This window comes from Arvicola amphibius, chromosome X (genome assembly GCF_903992535.2).
Source record: "Arvicola amphibius chromosome X, mArvAmp1.2, whole genome shotgun sequence".
NCBI lineage: Eukaryota > Metazoa > Chordata > Mammalia > Rodentia > Cricetidae > Arvicola > Arvicola amphibius.
In genome coordinates, this window is record NC_052065.1 from 101,335,228 (window position 1) to 101,351,358 (window position 16,131).

General features: G+C 42.5%; 1 protein-coding gene across 2 annotated transcripts in view; it reads right to left on the bottom strand.

Moving 5' to 3' along the window:
* Positions 1 to 398: 398 nt before the first annotated feature.
* The window catches only part of Ocrl (OCRL inositol polyphosphate-5-phosphatase), a 58,664-nt gene continuing 42,931 nt past the window's right edge, over positions 399 to 16,131 (bottom strand). Inside the window, exons 19-24 of one of the 2 annotated variants that reach the window (XM_038316891.1) lie at positions 10,425 to 10,448; positions 6,565 to 6,681; positions 5,613 to 5,697; positions 4,901 to 5,028; positions 3,643 to 3,754; positions 399 to 3,445 (exon numbers count right to left, since the gene is read on the bottom strand). In XM_038316891.1, the coding sequence (XP_038172819.1) occupies positions 3,321 to 3,445; positions 3,643 to 3,754; positions 4,901 to 5,028; positions 5,613 to 5,697; positions 6,565 to 6,681; positions 10,425 to 10,448 (591 nt within the window). In that variant the 3' untranslated portion in view covers positions 399 to 3,320. The remainder of the gene's footprint in view (positions 3,446 to 3,642; positions 3,755 to 4,900; positions 5,029 to 5,612; positions 5,698 to 6,564; positions 6,682 to 10,424; positions 10,449 to 16,131) is intronic. The other variant, XM_038316892.1, reaches the window with a different exon arrangement.

The following is a 16,131-nucleotide window of genomic DNA, read 5'->3' on the forward strand; positions in this document are numbered from 1 at the left end:
TCAGCAATATAGTGAGATTCCATTGCACATGCCATCCCAGGGGGTGGGGTGGGATGCATCATAGAACAAATGAATTCACTGTTGCCTGAATCCTTAGGGTCAAAATAAGGATATTTGCTGGCCCCAAAAGTACAGGACTTCTTCATCAGTCTCTGAAAATACATGGCTTCTCATCTCTTAGGGAAAATACATCTTTTTAAGTTTTTCATTAAAAAGATTTATTCTTTATTTATTTATTGGTGTGCGTGTGTACATGTACCATATGTGTGCAGGTGCCTGCAGAGGCTGTTAGATCCCTGGAGATGGAGTTATAGCAGTTGTGAGCTGCCAGATGTGGGTGCTGGGAACCAAACCTGGGTCCACCACGAGAGCAGTAAGTGTCCTCAACTGTTGAGACATCTCTTTAGTTCCAATTTTATTTATTCGGCTATGCCACAACATGTGTAGGGGCCAGAGGACAATTTTCAGGAGTAAGCTCCTCCTTTCTACCATTGTAGTTCCTGGGAAATGAACTCAGGGCATCGGGATTGATGGCAAGTACCTTCATCCATGGATTCAGCTTACCAGCCGAGGAAAACACACTTTTTTTGTTTTTTTTTGTTTTTTTTTTTTTCGAGACAGGGTTTCTCTGTGTAGTCCTGGCTGTCCTGGAACTCACTCTGTAGATCAGGCTGGCCTCGAACTCACAGAGATCCGTCTGTCTCTGCCTCCTGAGTGCTGGGATTAAAGACATGTGCTGCCAATGTATTATAGTCCTGGCGCTAAGGGTGAAACGCAAGGCCTCGTGCACAGTAAGTAAGCACTGTAAACTAGAGTTATAGACCCAGTGCAGAAATTTTAAACGGTATTTCTCTGTAAGCTAGGTGGTGGCACATACAGGTATAGTTAGTTGATGGGGACTCCAAAAAAGCCAAGTGAGACCAAGTGACAGAAATCTCCTCCCTTCAGTTCTTTCTCACTAAGGTCCCAGTGATTTTTCACACAACATATATTTATTCAGAAAATTGCAATAAATTATAATAAAAAAGATGACACAAAATACAGACTCCCACTAGCAGTTTTGCTTAGTGACTGAGACATTTTGTGAAATATAACAAAGAACTTCAGATTAAGAATCAGAAAGCCGTGAAAGAACTAATGTAATAGCATCCAATAGATTTGAATCATTTCTTCCTGAAGATATGAGGTGCTAAGTTTCTCCCTATAATTGGATATGAAATCCTTAATTTGGAGGAACTATGAAATAGTACCTTGGAGGAATTAGGGCTTCCTCCCTACCAGTTGGATATAAAGTCCTTAATTCAGAGGAACTATGAGGTTGGGGTTCTGGAGAGGCAGGGTAGGGAAGTGAGTTTCTTCCATGTGATCTGTTTTGTATCCCCTACCTGGAGATTGTCTAAAAGCCTCAACCTAGGCCAAGCTGGACAAAAGGTGGAGGCAGTGAAGCACCTTGGTGCTTTGGCCTGAGGAAGGAAGGACATTACATGCATGCTCCACAGAGCCCCTACTAACCATATTCTTGGTCACCCAAAGACCCAAGGTTGGCAAAATATTACAAAATGGGCACAGGAAAGGTATTTCCCTGTGGACCACCTTGCCTTGCCCTAGCTCCTATCATCTGCTTTTTAAGTGATTACTTTCTGGCCTAATAGATACAACAAAATTCCTAGTTCTGAGTCTTCCACTAACCAACTATTGACCCAGGTAAGGTCTTCAGTTTGCTGGCACCAATACTTTGAGTTCTTTTTCTCAACTCCCATTTGGGGAAGGGCTTAAGCGGTTTACTGCAGGATACACACCTTTTGTTCTCCAAAGAGCTCAATTTTGAGGAGACAAGAGAACTGGAACACCACTGGATGTTGGATGTTTCCTTGGCCCCCTCCTCAGAAGCTACAAGAGTCATGGAATCAGTACCCAAGATTGTACACACAGCCTTCTACAAGCTCGTCATGTCCAATGGTAATAGGCAAGAATGAGATAACTCGCGTTGGTTTTCATGAAAGAGAACCAAGCAAGCCAATTTCACCAGGCGGTTTGTAGTTAGTAGCTGGTGGTGGCTTGTTTGCCAGCCAATATATTAGTTCTTAAAAAAAAGTCTGTCCACACCACAATGCTTGAATAAAATGAAAAGCCCAGAGTTGTTTTAGGTGGGAGAGGTAAAGTGTGTGGCTGGTCCCACTGGCCAGCCTCTCTTACACAGCACTGGATATAGTGACTAGGCGCCAAAGGCAGTCTTTTGATTCCTGATGTGAAGGAGTCAGATATGGAGCCCAGAGACAGCCCTGCTGAGAGAGGGCAATATATTCCCCCCTGCTGAGAGAGGGCAATATATTCCCTTGATATGTCAGAAGATAGGAGAAAGGGTTCTGAGGGTTACCCTCAATAAGTCTAGGGGAGGAGGAAAGGTCCATGGGACCTCACTTGAGGTACACAGACTCCTTGTTTGACTGTGATGCAAACATTACTCTGGAAGTGGGTTCCTAGTGGAAGATGGGTTCCCGAACATCCAGGATCACGTATGCCTCATGTCAAGTGTCAATACTAGCCGGCAAAGGGAAGCAGGAAGCAGGACCTGTCAAGCATGGACAGTGTCACTCCTCAAGTACTCACAGGGATTTCCTCGCTTGTGTGATTTTCTCACATCAGTGGGATGCCATCTCTATGGTCCATAAAACTATGTAACTAAACATGACCCGGGACAAGGGAATATGGTTCCACCAAGTGTGGATCCACGAGAAGGCCAACGGTACAGTGACACATAGACATCCTTGTAGTAGAAATGCACCAGTGCATGTACCAATCACATGTAGACAGTGAACTTCATGGTTGAGGACACCCATGGAGTCACTAGCCTCATCCAGGTGTCCTTCAGAGTGCGAAGTAGTGACGTGGGGAGACGGTGGGTCCAAAGTGCGTTATGAGAAGGACTACAGACAAGTCTGAGTTATAGCAAGTAGTGCTTGTAGGCCTAGAATGTATGCCTCAGAATCTAGGCCTTGGGGCATTAAAGATAATCGTGGTGCCTGGGAAACAGGGCAGGAAACACGCCCCTAGGTAAAGGAGTATAAATACAGACCTCTTTGCTTTACAAGAGTAAACACAAAACACCAAAATATGGTAACTTTGGCTTGGCAATATATGTCTAAAAGGATTTTGCTGTGTAGGATATGGTGAGGAGGGGTGAAGAAACTCTTTCCTTGTACTATTACCAGAACTTAAGATCCTATAGTAGACCATTTTGGTGTTACGACTCTTCAAATCATTCTGAAATATGTGGAGCCCAAGATCTTCCTCCTCTAGATTCTCACACAGGAAAAGACTTAGTCTTCCTCGCTCCCGAGCAGGAAGACCAGAAGGAACTGGATGGCACGCTGGCGGTCACTTGGGGTCTGTTTTGCCATGAGGTTTGGTGGAGGCCTTAGGAGAAGGCTCGTGAAGAGAGTAGCTGGAGGGGAGGAGAAGGAAAAGGGGAAACCCATTGTCAGACATGACCTAAGGCAAAACCTGAAGGTTCAAGGTTCAGGGAACAAGAACAGGAGGAGGGAAGTGACTGCCCCGTCAAATACGGTAGAGATTACGCATGATGCTCTCAGATGATTCTTGGCAAACACTCGCAAAGACTTTCTCACGAAGTGCCCTTACCCATCATGTTGGCACTGACGTTGTTGTAGTCGGAGAATTTTAAGAGCTCGCGAAGGAATGCCATCAAGTAGCGGAAAACGTTTCTATGACATCTTGGAAGCTGGGAAATGACCTGTTTGTTAAAGAGGAGCATGGAGTGAGGTAAATAGTTTAAAGGGCATAAGCATTTAGAGCCGCCATAAGAACAATTTGGAATCTAACTCTTCGAGGCCCCATTTGCCTGTCACTACCATTACCTACTCATGACCAGTAGTAGATTTAGTACCTGACGAATTATAACTCTGAAGTGGGTATGGTTTGGTTGCTCTCTATTCAATGACCAGGTCATGCACTCACCTCGGAGTCCCATTCACACAGTGCCTCACCAGAAGTTAAACATTCATCTGTTCCTTTTCTCCTTTTCCCCCAACAGCAAAGGCATCTGTCAACTTAAGTGTTTTTTCTCTACGATCTTACTGGGCAATGATGGGTCCCTCCTACCAGCACTCACTGAAGTGATTCATAGCTGGTCTCAGCCATTGTGGACCAAAATCTTCTCAAGATTAAAAACACACCAAGAAGGAAAGAAGGGGAAGGAAGGAAAGGGAGAAGAGGAAAAAGAAAGGCTCCCAATTGCTATCCACTTTTTCTGGTAATGACAGCTAGAACTGCCCTTACAATTGTTTGCCAAACAACCCTTGGGTTCAAGTAACCACCCCACTAAGTTTCCTGTCAACAGAAATAGGTCAACTAGAAAACATTCCAATATAATAGAGAATACTAGCACCTAAATTCAAGGGTTTCAATTTCCTTCATTTATAGTGTGTGCCAGGGGCAAGGCATTTGCAGAGATCAGAGAATAACTAGTGGGATCTGGTTCTTTGCTATCATCACCCTTGGTTCTGGGGATCAAACTTAGGCCACCAGGCTTTGTGGCAAGTGCCTTTATCCATCAAACAGTCTCACTGGCTCTCCCAGTCTTAACTTTTTTTTTTGGTTTTTCAAGACAGGGTTTCTCGGTGTAGCCCCGGCTTTCCTGGAACTGGCTTTGTAGACCAGGCTAGTCTTGAAGTCACAGGTATCTGCCTGCTTCAGCCTCCTGAATGCTGGGATTAAAGGCGTGCACCACCGTGCCTGGCTCAAGGGTCTTAACTTTTAATGATGGTATCCTGTCATGAAGAACAGACGCAGGCCCATTCTATCCTATAGCTTTGTAAAACTGAAGACTACTCTATGGGAAAAGCTGCACTGGGCATATCCCCAGAGCAGCAGAACTCACCTGTCTGCAGATCCGAGGATCATGAGCAGAGTCAAGACATCGCTGATACAGCTCATAACAGATGACCGGCTCTGGCAGCGCTTCCAGGAAAATAAGTAGTGCTTCAGCCACAGAGTGGTTACTGCCAGCTGAATTACCATAGTCAAGGGCAGAGCGATCCAGAGAAAAGCAAGACAGACATGTGACTGGCTCCCTTCCTCAAATCTCTAAGACGGACGGTTTTTCTCTTCTCTTTTAGGACATACTGCTCCTGACTGGAGTTTGATAATGGTCCAGGTATTTTGCAGCCAAGTAGGTATAGAATTGGCCAAAGCCTGCTGGGAGTCTCTTCACTAAACTAGAGACTCAGGGAGCACAGCCTGCACAATGATAGGGCCCAGTGGATGGGATATAAACTAGATGTCAGTGTTTTTCTTCTACTTCTTTCCGCCCTATGATAGCACTTGAATGGGAAGGCTAGCATGAATGACCAGCTGGCCGAAGGAGAGCAGTATTGGTGCTGTGGATCCCCCGTCCCATGCTCCTTGTTGTCCCCCTCTCGATTCCTCTTAGGCCACACAGAGAGACTAACAGATCTCTACAGGTCTTGAGAAAATAACTGGATAGTCAGTGACTATCTTGTAATAGAACAATGACAAAAGTCAATGTAGAAACACAAAAGACTTTGGCCATGCATCTGTCCAGCTTCCCGAGCCTTGGGCAGAAAGGATACGGATTGTCTCAGGAATGCTGGTATCCAGACAATCAATGATCTGCTGTAACTCCTCCTGCATTCCAGGGGTTTGGAACAGGTCCTCCTACCAAAGAAGTCAGAATGAAGGGACCTAGGCAAGCTCTCCCTCCACTTAAGTTCTGAAGCTTGCCCAGGAACTGGGAGAGCAGCAGGAAGAAATGTGAAGGGGGCACAAGCATTAATGGGTAGGGAAGGAGGTATGGATGTAACATCGTCTTCCTTTAGCGTTTCTGTAATCCATGTCAAAGTTTATTTCAAGCAAGAAAATGACCTGTCCAAAAATGACACGTCAGCCTCTACCCGCTAGGGTAAGGGACTAGATGGCCAGATCAGGAAGCCAGACAGTCCACTGAGGCTCTGGAAAACAAGGCAGAGTGGACCCTGCATAATCACAGTCATATCAAATATGGACAGAATTGGATGCCAGGAAAGGAGGAAATGGCACATTCACGACAAAACTTGGCTTCCAAGTTATATTGGTCTCATTAGGTCTGAGAAACACTACCTTCAATTTGGTCAAAGAAAGTTCTTTCTTTTAGGGAATGAGTTGTGCATGGCTAGTGTTTCAGTATAGGATTTAAAAGAAAACTCAGTGCTATGTGAAAAAAATGGGCATGAAGTTTGTTTTAATTTTAAAACTCGCACTTGGCTACAGGGCAGCTAAAAACAGGCACTGGACTGGGGCACTCAGTCGTTCAGGGCAAAGTGCGTAAACAAGCCTTGGGCATTCTCAGTTCTGGCCATGGCTCTGCCGACAGACTCAGTGTGGTCTCAGGCGCCTTCTCAGCTTGTATGCTTTAGAAGTCCGACAGCGCAGACGCATGGAGGTTGCTTGGATGGGTGAAATGCTCTACATTGATGCGAAGCACTGGGATTTCCTACAGGATTCACACACAGTGTATAGTTTCACAGAAGGTTTTCTCACACTTACCTGGTGACGTGCATATCTGAATAAGTGATCTACTAGAAGCCAGATCTCCTTGGGCACCTGAAGGGGTCGCTCACTGGTACCCTCCTCCAAGGGGACCATCTGGAGAAGGGATTTCTCCTAACAGAAGAAAAGGATGAAAGTCAAAGGGGCCTCAGAATAAAGAGATAAAAATCTCTTTCAAAATCTGCACAAGTAAGCACAGTGTGATCTTTGTCTCTTATGCTTTTGCATTGTCTTCTCAGAAGGGACATCCATGTTCAGGAGGCACACAGTAGTGATTCGGATAGTTAACCAATTGCCTTCCCAAAGTGCTTCATTCAATCAGCAAGCATTTCATTTGTACTTGGGGTGTGCATCCTCTGGATGCATTCCATACTCTGAAGTGAGACCCAGCACAACAAGAATACAATACATCCCAGTAGAGTCTTCACATGACCAGTAGCTGGACCCTGAAACCACAGTTGTTAATATGGCACCCCAAAAGGCAGTGTTTACACTTAGGTTTTGGTTTATTCTACACTAACTCTCCCTTGAAGTCTTACCACAAATAACCCTGGGAATTGTATTGTTTCTTTAACTGATTGACTTGGTTCTGAGAAATTAAAGATAATTCTGCTCATTAGATACATAAATATGGACTCTTCAGGCTTGATCCAAGTTTCTAATCATAAGCTCCAAAATCCAAAAGTAATAACCTGGAATATAGCAACCAAGGAGCTAGAATACCGTGAAAACTTCCAGAAGTTTAATTTATGTTAATAGCTCAGAAAGATTTCTATGGGCTATTATTTGTTTTCCCTAGTTTTCTATTGTTAGAGTCTTCTGAAAGAATAGAAGACAAAAATCCAGAAGTGACATATATCAGACAAATAACTAAATTCAAAGGGCAAAATAAACTCAATTATCTCCCAACATTCAAAAATAAATGTTAATTTAGCTTACATTTATAGATTCAAATATAAAGCATATGAAAAACATATTCAAACTAGGCTAAAGGGCATCCGAAGGCAGCCTTCAGAAGAACCCCAGTGGAGAAAGCCATGTTCAGCTTTTAGCATCCTCTTCCTTTTGCTAACTCTAAGTCATACATTATATATTGTCAACTTTCAGCTTGTTGCCTGACACCATACTACCTATAACCTCCAGCCATAGAGCTTTATGGGAAATAAAAAACCTATCACTATGCTCACAGTGACCACATATACTACAGCAGCACCCAGGTATTTTCTTTAATAAGCACCAATGAACTTTCAGGGAAGAGAAGGGAGTAGGGATTGTTGGCTACCATTTCAATCTCTCTAAATTTCTCTTTTCACATTTACTTTCTCTCTTTCCCTGGGATGCTATGTCTTGATATTCATACTTTATATGGTTGCTATAACTCCTATTGGTGACTCACCCACTAACTTCATTCTGGTTGTATGTATTACATGCAGGTATCCACCTGCTATCGGAGCCCAAACATTTCACAATGCATGCTACCAACTTTTTTAATCAAACAGGACACATATGCAGACTCTTTAGTAGATGTCTCCCAACTTAACAAGTATAAATTATTCATCATTGACTCATATATTTTCAAAGAAAAATCTGACATCCAACTAAAGGTTTTTCCTGTCCTGAGGCATTAAAGACAATACAAGGCACAGTCTAACTGTATAGACAGAACATGGACTGCCCTTAACAGAGAAGAGCTAAGAAGCAAAGATGTCTCAAGCCTTAGTGGTTTAAAAGGTTAATAAAATGTCAGTAGGTTATATACAGCATCTACTATCCACTTCCAAATTCACGTGTGATAATAGGAAATGTCACACATGTAGCTCTGAGGCCTAGAAAAGGATACAATAAGAAAATGGGGCATGAATAGTTACAAAAAATGTTCTGTACATTATTGTGAACTCTGATGTTTAAAAAGGAACCAAGACACTCTGCTTCTTTCAACAAGACCCCCTATTTGCCTTCTTAGCCTACACTTTGTAATCTTAATGCTAGTGGTTAAAGAATCTCTACCTTCACAATGCATTCAATTCCACCCAGTGGATAACTCCCTCAAACACTCTATGGGCATGCTGAGGAATGTTGAGCTCCTGCCCATGTTTGGCAGCCCTGAGGGGAGCCTGGCATCTCCAGTTGATGATGGAAGAGGCTGTGAGGCATTGCAGAAGGGGCATACCACTAGACAGTTAGGAAACAGCACCCACACCTGACGCTCTGGTGCTCAGAGGCAGTGGGACCTTTTAATAGCCTTTTCTACTTTTCTGGACCTTGGGCTATGCCTGCTATAACATAGAAAATATCTTCCTTTGGCTAAAGACAGATGGCTAGATTAGATGATTTATAATTTTCTCCATTTATGATTTAGTTCCACAATTCTCCTCTATGCTCTATTTCTTGACTGTATCTGGGTATTCTCTGAGAGTAATTAACCATTATTATCAAGAACTCCCAAATCACTCCTCTGTTGTGCGTGTGGTCCATGTGTATGCCTGGGTATATGTGTGTATGTAGGCCAGAGGTTGACAACACTTGTCTTCCTCAGTCTGTTTCCATCCTATTTTTTTTTGGAGCCAGGTTCTCTCACTGAACATGGAGCTCACAGATGCTATAGACAGACTGACTAGTGAGCTTCAGGGACCTACTGGCATCTATTCCCTAGCACTGGCATCACAGATGCCAGTACCTAGCTCTCCTGTTTACACTGGTGTTGGAAGTCTGAAGTTGGGCCCACATGGTTGCCTAATGACAAGTACTTTATTGACAGGGCCATCTCCCCAGCTTCTAAATTACTATTAATGCTATAGGAATAGCATTTTTTGGTGTTACTATTATTGGAAGCAGGGGCAGCTAAACAGTTGCCTCCAACTCACGAGTTTTCAGATAAGATATTTCAAAGACAAATCTGGAAATCTGGGTTAGAAATGTAACTTCATGGTCCAGCACTTGTCTGGAAATTAAGAAATGCAAATGTGTAGAAGGATGGGAGCAGTGGGCTGCTTCCTGCCACCCGGCTAGCTTTACCCGAAATAATTACACGGAAACTGTATTCATTTAAACACTGCCTGGCCCATTAGTTTCAGCCTCTTATTGGCTAATTCTCACATCTTGCTTAACCCACTTCTATTATTGTGTGTAGCACCATGAGGTGGTAGCTTACCAGGAGAGATCTTAACCTGCATCTGTCTCAGAGAGGAGAGGCATGGCGACTGCCTCACTGCCTTCTTCCTCCCAGCATTCTGTTCTGTCTACTCTGCCTACCTAATTTTCTGTCCTATTAAAGGGCCAAGGCAGTTTCTTTATTAACCAATGAAAATAACACATAGACAGATGACCCTCCTCCATCACAAATGCAGCTGGGGTACAGCTCAATGGTGGTACATTTGTGCAGCATATGTAAGGTGCATATGTGTAAGGTAGCACTAGGGGCCTAGAAATGTAGCTCAGTTCAATGCTTATCTACCATCTACTCTAAGGCCCAAGTTTGAGTCTCAGGACTGCATAAAACCAGGAGTGCTATAATCCCAGCACTGGGGAGGTGAAGGCAAGAGGATCAAACAGCAAGGTCACTTTTGCTACATAATGAGCTTGAGGCTAGCCTGTAATACATGAGACTCCATCTCAATAAAATCTATATCTTGAGTTTTATTTCTTTCATAAACAGTATCAACGACTTGTCAGATGGATAAATTCCTGAATTTTGAGCATACTTCAAAACATGTGGCGGGACATCAGGGCTTATTTGGGAATTCTCACCAAGTCAGAGGCCTCTGATATGAGAATGCTTAGGGGCAAATTCCAGGGACCACAGTTAAGTGTTAATCAAGCACAAGGAAGCCTTCATTACCACCAATGAATTGAATTACCTTTTCTAGGAAGCTGTCTTCTTCCTGAGAGCAGAGCAGGAGAAAAGTCGTTGGCAGATAGACAATGATTAGAGTTAATTCACAGCATTAGAAACAGCTCAGTATTAGATCTTGCTAGCTTGCTAGACATGGGTTTTTAAAAGCTCTGAACCCTTCAAATGACAAGCACTGAAAATAGATCACGTTTTCCACATGCAATGTTCTTTGTCATGCATAGTATATTATTATACAGTTCGCTGAAATTATCATTCAAAAACCTTCCTTCTACAGGCCTTGACTTTTCTGACCCCGGGAAGCTGCCTGAGGGTCCAGTCAAGCCTGGTGCTGCGTCTTCCTGTTTGTCTGTTATCATGTGCAGTTCTTACCTCATCCTAATGCTGCCTTCGTGGAAGAACCTGGCTGCTGGTCTGAGAGCAGACACTCAGAAGCAGGTGATGAGCTACTCCTTTCTATCGCTCTTCTCATCTCATCTAGTGCCTGGAGTCTCCAAGAGCTTTTACCCTCTCCTGTTACCCACCCGCCTCCTCAAAGGCCTATAGACTCCCCAGATTTGAAGGGCCTACTAAAATGTACATGGATTTTATCTCAGAGCTTTGTGGATCAGAGTGTCCATCAGTTCCTCGATTTTCCTAGTGGCTGTAAAAGACAAGAAGCAGGGGAAACAGCACCTTTTCTCTTCCTTGTTATTTCTGCAGTCATTACAACCCAATGTGAGAGCAACAGCAATGATCACCACCACTTAAGGAATATCTACCAGGTACCAGCAGCCATGCCAAGAATTTATATATGATGTCACTTTATCTGCACATCATTATGAAACATTACTCCCATTTTACAGATGAAAAAAACTGAGGCTTTGAGAGGCTAAATTATTTGCCCAAGGTCACACACAGGTAATAAGTGACAGGGTCAAGATTGGAACCCAGGTCTGACTAACCCCATTCATTATCACCATATTCAGGTAGACAACTCAGAAAGGACAACACAAGCGCTTCCCAGATAGAGAGGCAGGGGAAACCTGTGGGAGTATTTCTAGAATTAGCTAAGAACAGTGATAAATGCTATTCACAAGGCAGCAAGGTTAATGCAAAGAGTATCAGCCCAGATGTGAGACAGGCCTTGGTACAAATCTTCCTTCTGCCTCCTACTGATTGCTCAGGCAATTTACCAAACTTCATCTTGTCTCAGTGTCTTCATCTCTGAAGCAGGTAAAGTATTTTCTACATAGGGATAGTGAAGCAGTTTAAAGTTATGAGGAAATGGGATACACTGTCCCAGAGACTCTCAACTGGATTCTTCCTGATCCCATTGTAGACCACTGAGAAAATCAAGACTAAATCACATCTCAGGTCTGGTAGGTGTAAGGAGAAATCTATGATTTGCTGTCAGAGAAGCAAAGGTGTCTGGAACGGTAGTGAACATTTATTTCCTGGAGATTGCAAGTGATAATCCTGAACCTATTATCCTGAGTTGTTAATATGGCAATTAGGGGTCTTAATATTGTTAGATACTTTTGAATTAAACATGCTTTTCTGCATTTACCTAAACTTTTAAATACCATGTGAAATAAAGTAGTAAGAGTCCTAATAATAGTACTTAAAAGGTCCATATTGTTCAATCATCATGATATTTCTAAATGTGAAGTTGATTCTGAGTGTCAGCCATCCAATTTAACAAAAATTTGTACTCTAATATTAAGTTTAGAAACACTTGTTAATAAATCTGACAAACAAATCTGACGTGACACACGATGTACCAAGCAAAATGAAGCAAGGATTTTGTGTTAATGTAGGCCCTGAAAGTAGTTCCCTTTGAGTGGTGACCATCTATCAGTATAAAGGGCTATGTGAAATACCTTCTAAGGAGGACAGTGACAAGTAAGGACACAGAAAAGAGAAAGATGTGGTTGGTCCCTGCTTTCTAATTCTGACCAGTCCTCCTTAGTCTCATAATTTACAACGGATATTCTTAGAACTCATATGTACAAGTTCCCAATACATGGCCACTTGTTCTTTAAAAAAAATAAAATAAACACAGGATTTTTTTGTCAGCTGGTATTAGGACCCAGAGCTATGTACATGGTGTAGCATGTACTTTCTCCTACTGAGCCACATCTAAGCCCTTAAGTCACAGGATTTGGATAAAGGGAATTAATGTGGAAGTAAGCCAGGCCCAATGGTGTAGGCCGGCTACAACGGTTACTCAAGAAGTTCATATGGACGCAGGAGTTCAGGGCCAGTCTGGAAAACATAGCAAGATCCATGCTTTAAGAAAAGGTGGAAGAGGCATAAAGAAACAAATGCACAGAAAAGTTAAACGACAAGGTAACTAAGAAGAACTTATTCATCTTATTTGTAGGGAACATAACTTAACTAGTTATTAACTAATGTTGAAAAAATGTCAAAAACCAAAAGGTGACACTGAATGACAGCTTAATGAATCCGGATTGTCTCTAACAGGCATGTGGGAGCCACTCACTACCTTTGGGCAAGGAAAACCATTGCCCCCAGCTGGAGTAGTATCACAGAACTTTCAATCTGGTAGACCTGAATGGGAAAACACGAAGTGCAGGAACAAAGGGAAACATTAAATGGCTATCAGCATAGATCAAGAGGGAGAAAAGAAACACCTTAAAACTAATAGGGGGGCAGGCAGTGGTGGTGGACACCTTCAGTCCCAGCACTTGGGAGGCAGAGGCAGGTGAACCTCTGCGAGTTTGAGGCCAGCCTGGTCTATAGAGAGAGAGTTCCAGGACAGGCAAGGCTACACAGAGAAACTCTGTCTCAAAAAGCCAAACCAAACTAGCCAACCAACCAACCAACCAAAAACTAATATGGGGGCCCATGAAAGAGCTCAGCACATAATGGTGTTTTCCACTAAGCTTGATGACTTCAATCTCTGGAACTTACATGGCAGAAGAAAAGAAAGCAGCTCCACAGCACTGTCCCCTGACCTCTACAAGTGTGCTTTGGAGTGAATACACAAGCTAAATCAGTCAGTGAATCAACTTATTTACTAATATGGGGCCTAGGAAAAGGCTTACTTGATGGAGGTGTAAGTATACTAGAGCCTACAAGGCAGGAGAGAACCAACTCCCAAGAGCTGTCATGATCAACACACATGTGCTGTGGCAATGCATGTCTGTCCAAGTACACGTACACACACACACACACACACACACACACACACATGATGGAGGTGGGTCTTTTTCTATGTGTTACATTCATTGGTTAATTAATAAAGAAACTGCTTGGCCTGATAGGTCAGAACATAGGTAGGTGGAGTAGACAGAACAGAATGCTAAAAAGAAGGCAGTGAGGCAGTCGCCATGCCTCTCCTCTCTGAGACGGACTCAGGTTAAGAATCTTCTCGGTAAGCCACCACCTTGTGGTGCTACACAGATTACTAAATATGGGTTAAAGCAAGATGTGAAAATTAGCCAATAAGAGGTGTTTAAATAAATACAATTTGTGTGTTGTTATTTCGGGTGTAAAGCTAACCATGTGGGATCGGGGCAGCGGAAACGCAGCCTGCTGATCCTTCTACAATTGGCGCTCCAACATGATGGACTAAATCTGCCATGCACCGCGCCCCCGTGTCTGCTTTTGGTGCGCTTTTACCCAGTTCACAAGATTCGGGCAAGGGGCAGGAAGTTAAAATACACAAACACACACAGACAGAAGGACAGCGACACGGGTCATCCTTAAATTCCCCAAGAATGCCCCCTTTATTGTGTTCAGGGGCAGATTATATAGAGATAGCCATGCCCCAGCCAAACCCACCAGAAACCACTCTCCTGCCATCAGGAACTCCTGAAGGTCTCGTGCTCAGAGCAGCTGTAGGCACTCAGATCAGGGGATTACAAGAAATTCAGGATCTGGGGTCTCACTGCTCCCAACATAAATCCACTTAAAAGCCTGAGAGAGCTTAAAAAGGAGAGAGAGAGTTTAACACAGCTTTTTGCTGTTTGCCAGGGCATGCTGTAGTGAGATTTCCTGGTAACTGTGCCCATATTCCCAAATATTGTTTATAAATGTTCTTTTACATTTAATGGGGGATATGATATAGATATAAATAATTTACATTGGTATAAATTTTGCTTTATTGGTATAAAGTTAAGATCAATTTTGTTATGTATATGTATTTCTGATATTGATAAGGTATTGTGATTATGTAGTTCATTTTAAAATGTACTGTATAATTAGGAAATGTAGGTTGTTAATGGATAATCATCAATAATAGTCAAGCTTGTAGTCATGTTAGTTAGATTTTCTAGATGTGCATAGATATATTTCAGATAGGCATTCTTCATATCTTTCAAAGACTACAGAATATGGCATTTAATGTTTTAATAACTTTGGGTTTTTCATGACAATGGGACACGTCTGCTCCTGGCAGCACCAATCTACTTCAAGAGGAAGATGGGCATCGAAGGGGCTCCTTATAAAGTTGGTTAACCATTTGGGCAAAAAACTACACTTGCCTAGACTGTTGCATAAACTGGACACAGAGAACCCTCAGAGAGAGGACTGCTAAACTTGCCTAAGGTGAGATGGTCTTTCAGGGTTCCTGATTTATGAAAGAGTCTGTGAGACATTCTGCAGGACACAGCAGAAAGTGACTAAACTGTCTTTGGAATTTCCTGCTTCATGGAAATGTCTGCTGGAAACTATGGGCCTGTAGGCCAAAGATGGATGCCCCAATGATAAAGAGGAACTTTGGGTGACTGTCCAGGCAGCGAGATGTCTCTGTCATTTCTAGAGTTTGGAAGTTGCTTATTTCTTGTTTGCTTAGGTAATATTATATCCTTCTGGAGTCTTTGATGGAGTTAAAAAATGGTTAGTTATAGTTATAGTTTTCCTTAGTTACAATAAAAGATAAAATAGATATAAATATTGTAACTATAATTCTTGCTTTATAACTGTTTTGTTATATGTAATTTTGCTATGTTAAAGCCTTTCTTTTTTGTTTAAACAGAAAAAAGGGGAAATGATGTAGGTGGGTCTTTTTTCTATGTGTTACTTTCATTGGTTAATTAATAAAGAAACTGCTTGGCCTGATAGGTCAGAACATAGGTAGGTGGAGTAGACAGAACAGAATGCTAAAAAGAAGGCAATGAGGCAGTCGCCATGCCTCTCCTCTCTGAGACGGACACAGGTTAAGAATCTTCTCGGTAAGCCATCACCTTGTGGTGCTACACAGATTACTAAATATGGGTTAAAGCAAGATGTGAAAATTAGCCAATAAGAGGCTGAAACTAATGGGCCAGGCAGTGTTTAAATATATACAATTTGTGTGTTGTTATTTCGGGTGTAAAGTTAGCCGTGTGGGAGCTAGGTGGTGGGAACACAGCCCACTGCTCCTTACACACACACACACACACACACACACACACACACACAGAGAGAGAGAGAGAGAGAGAGAGAGACAGAGAGACAGAGAGACAGAGAGACAGAGACACACAGACAGAGAGACAGAGACACACAGAAATTTATTTTAAAAATCTAGAATGAAAAAATATATTTTAAATAGTGGCCAGGCAGTGTTTCTTAATGGTAGAATGATTATCTGGCATGAATACCACAATACCACAAACATGAGGAATGGATAAAAGAGAAAACTCTAAAAGAATAAAAATGATTGATTAAATGCAACTGGAGAGGCAGCAAATTTACATGAAAAGTTTATTTCTGTAGTAGCTAGGATG